The sequence below is a fragment of the Dendrobium catenatum genome, unplaced genomic scaffold (assembly GCF_001605985.2).
Source record: "Dendrobium catenatum unplaced genomic scaffold, ASM160598v2 fragScaff_scaffold_726, whole genome shotgun sequence".
NCBI classification, from domain to species: domain Eukaryota; kingdom Viridiplantae; phylum Streptophyta; class Magnoliopsida; order Asparagales; family Orchidaceae; genus Dendrobium; species Dendrobium catenatum.
The window spans coordinates 690,822-700,369 of NW_021319188.1; the positions used below are offsets into that span (position 1 = coordinate 690,822).

At 33.2% G+C, this 9,548-nt stretch overlaps 1 protein-coding gene across 1 annotated transcript; it reads left to right on the forward strand.

Annotated features, from left to right (window-relative positions):
* Positions 1 to 1,150: 1,150 nt before the first annotated feature.
* On the forward strand, positions 1,151 to 3,141 carry LOC110098032 (transcription factor MYB4). The gene is made up of 3 exons (XM_020824732.2): positions 1,151 to 1,408; positions 2,483 to 2,612; positions 2,792 to 3,141. Exons 1-3 carry the CDS (start codon positions 1,255 to 1,257, stop codon positions 3,117 to 3,119), a joined length of 612 nt encoding a protein of 203 aa, XP_020680391.1. The 5' UTR covers positions 1,151 to 1,254; the 3' UTR covers positions 3,120 to 3,141.
* Positions 3,142 to 9,548: the final 6,407 nt, after the last annotated feature.

Below are 9,548 nucleotides of genomic sequence, written 5' to 3' on the forward strand. Positions count from 1 at the left end.
TGTAAATTTCTAATATTAATAAGTACTTTTTAAAAGTAATATATCAAAAATATTTTTTTTTTTCTTAAAGGAAGATCATCAAATTATATGCAAGAGCAAAAGCGATAATTTTTTTTTTTTTGGGAAATAATAATTTTCTTAATTAGTGGCTACAGTCCACCTTCCAAACGCTTTCGTTGAAATACTTGAATGCTTGGGTAATAAAGCTACAAGCATCCGATGCTCAGACAATTACTTGTTGACTTCCCCAGTCAAAGTCTGGTTAGACGGTTCATACTGAGATTTTGTTTGGGACGATTTTCTTACTGTGCGCAGCTTTTTAGTATAATATTTTAAAATTTTGCACTAAAAAGCTGCTTCAAGAAGCAGTAAAAAAGCCGTCCCAAATGAAGCCTAAGACTTTATTGTTTCTTCTTTTATTTAAAATAAAAAAATATTTATTTTGATTTTGATCGAAACTAATAATTTTGATTTTTTTGAAGGAAATGTTATTAGCATTTATTTGAATTTTTTTGTCATCTTTTCACATTATTTATTGTGAATTAATTCTGAAAACGAAGCATGATTAAGAGGTTGTTTGGTTTGCTGGATTTGTAATGTAAAGTATTTCGAATGCATGGATTTCATAAATACAAATATTTTGTTGGGCAAATTTCAAATGTTATATAATTCATATATGATTTCAAAATTTATTATCTAGTTCAAATTTGATGCATATATATATGAAAATTGCTAGATTTAGTCGATTTTCAAATACAGAATTGCCATCGCATGTTGCAGCCAACCGCCACCTCCATTTCTATTGAACACTGTCAGGCATCTGCATGTTGCCACCAACTCCCTCTGGTCGCCCGCTCCCATAGCTCGCCATCGTCGCTACCAATCGGCCACTATTATCGTTACCTTTACACTATATTCATTTTATTTCAATCAAAAAAGAAGTAATCATCCATATTTATTTTACAACAAAGATGTTACACATTCACGCATGTAAAACTCATCATTAAAAATTCTGAAAAAAATTTTAAAAAAATTGAAGTCAAATAAGATATAATGGCAATATAAAAAAATTATAAAAAAAGAAAGAAATTCATTTACTTGACTCGTGATGCATGCTTTCCCTGTTAGTCATCAACTGTTTTTGAGCAACGACCAAGGAGAAGACCAGAGAAGTCTCCCCTTTCATGTCGCATATATTTAACTGTTCGATTCATCAGCTCGAACTGAGAAGGCGAGCTTGAGAGAGATCCATCAATGGCGAGGAAAGGGGAAAGAAGAGGAAGACAACCGTGCTGTGAGAAAGAAGGGCTGAAGAGAGGCGCATGGACTGCCGCAGAGGACAAGAAGCTTGTTGCATATATTACCATGCACGGCCACACCAACTGGCGAAATCTTCCTAAACAAGCTGGTAACTCTTCATATAAATTTCTATGTTATAAATGTAGTTAAATTTGAATTTTGTACTGTTCTTTTCTTTCTCATGTGAAAGAGAAGAGAACTTATGAGAGCTCACTAGGGTACATGTTGATGAGATCTGTAGTCTGTGATAGAGAAAATAAGTGGTAAGAGCTAGCTTGGGGGTGATGATGATGGAACCGATTGGTTGCGAGGAAGAAGAGGGCATGATAAGGTGAAATTATTCTGTGCGGTCACCGGACCGCCCGAAAAAGAATTAGAATATTGCGCTATGTCATCCGGTATACAATACTGATACGTAACAAAAAGTGCGCCAGAAACTTAAATTTTCGTTGGATATATGTGTGTTCCGGCGGATTTAGTCCGCCGGCCGGTAATGACGGGTTTTCTTGTAGTGCGTGATGTGTCCTAATTCGCATCCAGACAGCGTCTGGTTACCGCTCAGAATAATTTCTCCGTTATAAGAGCTTGTTAGGGGAGGTTTCGTTGGGATTGATGACTTGAGATGAAGGAGATGACATGATGAGAGTACATTATAGTAGGTGAAATTATTACGTGTAGTCACCGAAAGCTGTTCAGAAACGAATCAGAATGCGTCATCTCACCATTTGCTATGTACTGGCGTATCGGGGTGACGTGAAACATCTTGATTCGCCTCTAGACCGTCCGATGACCACACGTAGGCATTAACAAGATCGACAATGCGGAGTAGAGGATGTGATGGGATTTTGGTGTGAAAGAAATCAAGCGAGGTGTATTTTAAAATTGTTTGAATAGGGTGTGATTTTAGAATACATCACACGAGTTTTAAATTCATCTTTAAAATGCTTTGAATTTACTTTTCTGCTAACAAAATGCGTGATAATTTCTAATACTCCAAAACTCCTCCAACCAAACAGCCTCTTAATCATTTTCTTCATTAAAAAAATTATTTTGAACGTGAAATTTGAATTATTATGATATGCTTAATTGCTAATTACATTCACATAAGAAAATTTATTATTTTTTAAATATATTTTTTTTCTAATTTGAAGACCAACTATATTTTTTCTGCTATTTGGCACAGGTTTGCTGCGATGTGGAAAGAGCTGTAGGCTAAGATGGATTAATTACTTGAGGCCAGATGTGAAGAGAGGAAACTTCACCAAGGAAGAGGAAGATACCATCATCAGTCTACACTCAGAGTTGGGCAACAAGTTAGTGCTATGTAAACAACATTGGGACCCATTTTAACACTTAAAAGTTTGATATCAATTTACATAATATTTATAAAATAAAATAAAATATAAATTTTCATAATCTTTAGATACTTAGGTGAAATATAAATATATATTTATTATTAACATGTTCATCAGCTACTCTTTTGAATCCGTAGATGGTCTAAAATTGCTTCTTATCTTCCCGGGAGGACGGACAACGAGATCAAGAATTTATGGCACACACACATAAAGAAGAAGATTGCTCAAGGAGAAGCAAGTTCGAGTTCTTCTTCCAAGCAAGAATCCTATGAAATAAAGCCAAATCAAAGCATAATTTTACATGAATACAATTCTGCTGAAGAGTTGAGCAGTTCCCAGATGTTATGGAGAGAAGAGCTCAATGGAGTGATGGATTTTATGATGATGCCAGAGGAGGATGAGGGATATTATAATGGGTTAGTTTATTTAGAGAGTGAGATTGACTTGTGGGGACAAATGAACTGAATTATATTAACAAAGAGTTGTAGAGTGTGTTATTGCATATTATATATATATTAGAGATAGATAAAATGTAAAGTAACCAATGGATGGTAGTTATGTTATTTATGTTCTAGAAATAGAGTGTTTTGTTTTGCTTCATGACTAAGTATTCATTGTGCTTATTAAAAAAATAAAAAAGATCTTGTTGATTTAGGGGAGATGATTCTTCTTTAGCTCTGAGACAATATATCTAACTAATGCCATGTGTTTAGGTTAATTCCTTGGCACTAGATCATACCTTAAAGCTCATTGAGTATGAGGACCCACTTTTAGTAATTCACCCCAGCACCCCTTGGATCATTTGCATGATCCTCTTCTTCATCTCCAAAAGTTGACGATGATTTGCAAAGTTTTAATTCTTCATGTTGATCGATCTCTTACTATCACATTCTTCTGCTGCTTGTAGTGCTTGGTTTGTAGTCTATGTCATTAATACATGCTCACTGCACTTTAAAGAATATTGGATCTAAAATTGCTCGTGAGTAACACATTAACCATACTGGCAAACTAGTTAGGCTATTTAGAGCAAGAGGGGAAGAGCTAAAGTGAGTGAGAACAAAAGCTCTAAGATTCAATATACTTTTTATAAGTAATAATTTACGTAAAACCTTAAAGATGCATCTCAACCTCGTATTTCTATGGGTTGGAGGGCTAAAACTAATGAATAATATAATAAATGTAATATTTAAATGTTATATACACGAGGGCATGATTCTAGCGACTATACATGGAAAATCTTCTCTAAGCTGGCCTTAGGATATCTCTGATGAGTTCTTGTGGCTAATGCTTATAGCTAGTGCCCTTGATTGAGATGCTGGTTGAATTGGTGAAGTCATTATTGTTAGGTTGGTGAGCGTCTTCTACTTACTAGGTGTATGCCACTTTGCTAAAAGCAATTTTTTTTTTTAATATTAAAGGAGAGTGCCTTAGTTGGATGACTTCTTTTGAGGCAAGTTCCTCCAAAGTGGATACCTCGTAGTTGAGGCATGTTTGATCTAGGTGAATCCCTCATGACTAGGTTGAGCTCTTTCTTTAAATCAAGCTTATCTAGGGCCAATTTGTTTGATCTCATTTGATTCCTCAAAAAACCTATTTTGATCACCTTAACTTTCTTAGACATGCACATTAGGGGGTGTGCAGAAAGTGTTTGTGCATTTACAACATAGGTTTTCATGAAAATTCATATTATTGTCGTGGGTTGTAGATTTTGAAATGTTCTCATTGGAGATCATGTAGATCGATGAATTAAGGAGAAGTGCATGAAAATGGTAAACTGGAAGTGATTTTATGACGCGAATGTTTTTATTGTGGATGTGATCTCAGATGAAGTTGTGGTCGATCGATCTTGATGTGCTTTGTATGGGTGTGAAAAGTTGGATTATTGTTAAGGGTGATGGTAGGGATGTTATCACAGTTAATGTAATATGTTGATAAAGAGGAATATGTAAATCATAAAGGAGGCGACAAAGCCATGTGATGTTGGTTGTTGTGGCAATAAGTGCATGATATTCAGCTTCCGTAGATGATTGATAAACGGTTTGTTGTCTCTTAATGATCCAAGATATGGGGGTGGAATCAAGGACTGAATAGTAGCCTATGATAGAGCGACAAGTAAGAGGATCACTAGCCCAGTCGACATAAGATAATGATTGAAGTAGGGGGGGGGGTGCGCCTTGGAGAATGGGTAGGCCAAGGTGAAGTGTACCTTTAGTATCTTAATAGATGTTTGAGTATAATAGAATGTTGGGGTTGTGGATCATGCATGTGTTGGCATAATTGGTTGATGACGAAAGATATATCTGGATGAGTGATGGTTAAATATTGAAGGGAGTCGATGATATTGTGGTATAGTGATATAGGGGGGACAAGACAAAGGATGGTGAACTTATGTTAAACTCGCTGAATTTGAAATGTGTCATTTTTTAAATATAAAATTTATAATAGTCCACTAATTTATGTAAGTATACGTGCTGAATCAAGTAATAAAGTAATATAGTAGATTGTCGAACCCTCGAGAAAGTGTTCAATTATAATGCAAAAAAACTACTAATGCATACTTCAATTGTTTGAATTTATCCCACTGAAATAAAAAAAATAAAGTTTTCAAGTTCCTACCCCTGAATGAAAATTAGTAAAAAATGGTTGATACATTTTTAATAAAATGTTTTGACCTGATGCAGGTAAATCACATCTTTCCTAATGAGAATTGTAGATGTGGATCATAGCATGCGTACCCCTATCTCTATCGAGCTTATAGAGGTGAAAAAAAAAATGTTAGTTTTTCTATAATTTAACTATCTCCGTAGAACCTAATATGTTCAAACAACCTATGTCTAAAAGCATGCCAATATTCCATTTTAATATTCCTAATTGTTATTGCATTCCTCCATTAAGGCTATACATCACACTAGATTTTAATTACACGCATAGCCATTGTATGCACTTCGTCTCAATTCATGGTTGTTGTGACTATGGAGTAGATTGCGGCTGCAAGATTTTGATCAATCAAAACCAATTGATTGTATTCGGGATTGATTTGGGACTGCCCAACATAATTGGGTCAAATACAAGGAGGAGGTATAGTAGTTCTGTGAAGGTAGGTAAAGAAGCCATTAACAAGAAACAGATTGAGCATTTGAGATCTCTAGAAAGAATAATTATCTTGAGAAAGTTGGGTAGGGACAAGATTTTTTATGTTGGATATTACAAATTTGAGAGAAGAGGGTATGCATACCTCTGAAGAGGAGGAAATGACAGAGGTGGTGTGCTTCATTTGAGAGGTTGCTAGTTCATCCATTACAATCACCAAGTAACAATGAGAAGATAGCTTGAAGTTCATTCTTTCCTTGTTGTCGAAATACCTTACAGTAGGTTTCATAAGTAAGGAAACTAAAGCTACTATAAAAAACTAAGCAAGGAGAATAGCCTATGAAGAGAAACATATTTTCATATTGAAAGGATCACTAGTCTTGATTACAGTATATATATGTTTGAACAAAAAAATGTATTAAAATATAGAAACAATTATTTTATGTTTTAACATAAACAAATAAAATAAAAATAATTTTTCTTTTTAAAATTATGTTTTTTTAAAATTTCAACTTGAACCATCATCCTTGAATTGAACCTGAAAAGCCTCTCAACCTGATGGAACCTGACCGGCAAACCGATCCATTACCATCGTCTTCATGCTTTGAGGCTATTTGGCAACAAGTAGGATTTAACTTTAGTGGGGTTTAGTAAATTCAAATTTAGTAAATCCTGAGGGTGTTGAATCCTAAAAAGTTAAAAACTGTTTGGTATGACATAAATTAAATCCCGAGAAACTGTTTGGCTATATCAATATGTTTAAGACAGTTTGTTCATCTATTATTATAATGGTCTATTGTGAAGCGTGAGTTGCTAATGCAATTCAAAGCATAATAACTTCTAAAGAATGAAAGATAGTTACTGAACTCATTACAAATCTGCCAAGTATTTCATACTTTTTGTGTCGGAACTAGATACAATTTTTTTGCTATATGTTTGGTGGAGGATGGCCTAGTCGACAACAATAATTAAAAAGAGTGCTAGTGGAAGAAAGACCAAAAAGAACATAAGTTGTCAAGTACTAGACCTAATTAGCTTCAACGTCTACATACTTTGTGAGCGAGTCTTCAACTAAAATGCAACACCACAAAAGTTGTGCAAGTGCATTATGTCAATACAATGATATGTGCAAATGCGCTATGTAAGTACCTCAAATAACTGTGTGTGCATCATGGAAAGGTCGGCTACATGAATCCTTTTTCTCCATTGTGTTCTATTAAAAGTCAAATTCTCGTTTAAATCTAATAAAAAAATATCATTTCTAATATTTTATAAAGAAATATTAATGAAGGAAATGCAGGATGGTAAGACAAGGCTTAGCTATAAATACCCATATCAAATGAAAATGAAGTTTTATGTTTTGGAAAAAGATCATTACTTGATGGTGGGGTTTGATTGATAACGTAAATTAAAATTTGAAGTTTTTTAAAATTAATCATACTGTATGATTCAGAATCGTATGGGACGATTTGACTTGTTTTCCTCCAAAAAGTAGTTAATCGAACCATGGGAAGAAATATAATGGCGTACTCTGGTCATTCCGTTACTTTTTGCTTTGGCTTTGACTCGCGGGAGACACTCCCTGAGTTTCTACTCTCTAGCCTACCTACGGGGGGATCACTTTTGGTTCCTTGCTGATTTGACATACGTCATTATGAGTCCACCATGCTATAAAAATACATATACCTTATTATGTGGGGTTGGCTACATGAATCCTTTTTCGTCATTGTGTCTTGTTATCATCAAACCTGTCAATTTCTGTTTGGATTTTAGTACAAAATCAAAAGAGATGGTAGAATATTCACTTCTTAATATAGACACATTGCCACAAAGCATGAATTAACCAAAGTGAGGTAGGGACCAAGATCTCTAGTGGAAGGAGTTCATGGGTAGGTATACTGTTCAAAAAAAGACCATCCACTCCTTTCTAAATATAGAATAGAATATCTGAAATGTGAAATATAAGAGTTCATGCCAAATATTCATTAGAATCTCTCTCTCTCTCTCTCTCTCCAATATAATTTTAAAACAACTCATCTAAATTCTGAATTAATCTAGATACAACTAATATGCAATCCTCTGCTTCCATCTGTTTTTTGGAGCGACGAGATGAGCTTGAATTTGACCTGACTCGTTTTTAAATTTAATCTAAGTTGTTTTGATGCAAATGATCATGAACTTGAAAATGCAGAGAAGAAAGGTGATAAAAACAGTGGTGATTGATTTATAAGCTTCATTATTCATGGTAGGGGTGTCAATATTTGACACGACCCGAAAACCCGACCCGAACGGCCTGACCCAAAAATTTCGGGTTAGGGGTGAACCCAAACCCGAAACGGGTCGGGTTCGGGTTCAACATTTCAACCCGTTTCAAAAATCGGGTCGGGTTCGGGTTAATCCTTTGACCCGAAATTGACCCACCCAATTTTGACCCGAAAACCCGAGATTGGCCTGACAACCCGAGATTGACCCGATTTTGACTCATTTTTGATCCGAAAATTAACCATTTTTTGTTGGAAATGGGTCATTCGGGTCGTGTCGGGTTGACTCGGACCCAAAGCGGGTTGGGTCCGGGTCAGAAAAACTGACCCGTTTTTAAAAACGGGTCGGGTTCGGGTTGACCCGAATAGTGCCGGGTCAGTTTCGGGTTCGACCCGAACCCGACTCGTGACCCGAAATTGACACCCCTAATTCATGGCATTTGTGATGGAAGATTATGGACAAAAAGATTGTATAATTAAAAACGGTTTGTTCATTTATAAATTAAATTTTTTATGGTTTGAATTTAATATACATGTTCACTATGAAACTATTTGATAATTAGATAATTAGTGATATAGTAAGTAATTTGATAATTTACATCTAAATAATTAATTTGATAATTAATAATAATAATTAAGCTAACGTCTAATTATATTATTTATCATTAGAACTTATTAAAGGTAAGTAAAAATAAAGTTAATAAGTTATAATGATAAATTACTTATTATATTACTAATTATCTAATTATATTCTTAAATACTACTTAATTTGTTAATTATGTTTTGAAATTATAAATAATTTAATTAATATTCATATTAATGTTTTAATTAAATATTTAAATATTATACTAATTTAATGACAATTGTACAACTAATAACTAAAATAATCAATAAATTATAAATATTAATTAAACTAATGTAATGATAATTGTACTATTAATTATTTAATTAAATTAATTATATTATTAATTATAATACTAATTATTTAAGTAATCTAATTCATCATAAATGTTTAAATTATATTAATAATGTTAATTTAGAGTGATTTATAATTTAGTTGGCTGACTAGGGTTTGCTTTTTATGCATGGTCGCTTTTTCTTGCCGCCATTTCTTCATGGCTGCTTCGCACGACGGGAGCTCGCTCGCTGCTTCGCCTCCTAGGATTTAAAACGGTTGGAGATTTAAAATTGAATTAACTAATTATTTTGAAATAACTTACTATTTAAATAATATTTTAACTAATTATTTAATTAATAATTTAATTACTATTTTATTAGTTTAAATTATAAATTTTATTATTAATCATCTCATTAATCACTTAAGATTTCTATCGATCTTTAATTATTTTACTATTATTTATATTATTAATTCTATGTTTAATAATGTATAAGATAATTATACTAATTTCTAATTACTAATTATTTTATTAAGTTAAATTAGATAATTAATTTATAACTAATTCTACTATTAAATATTTAATTAATATACTTAGTTATTAATATTTTAAATTATATTAATTAAGTTAAATAGTGATGGCTGAGG

Excerpts from the sequence above, each read along its gene's own strand:
- LOC110098032 (XM_020824732.2), top strand. The coding sequence starts at position 1,255 with ATGGCGAGGAAAGGGGAAAGAAGAGGAAGACAACCGTGCTGTGAGAAA. Across the intron at positions 1,409-2,482 it reads AAATCTTCCTAAACAAGCTG|GTTTGCTGCGATGTGGAAAG; the intron begins GTAACTCTTCAT and ends TATTTGGCACAG. Across the intron at positions 2,613-2,791 it reads CACTCAGAGTTGGGCAACAA|ATGGTCTAAAATTGCTTCTT; the intron begins GTTAGTGCTATG and ends TTGAATCCGTAG.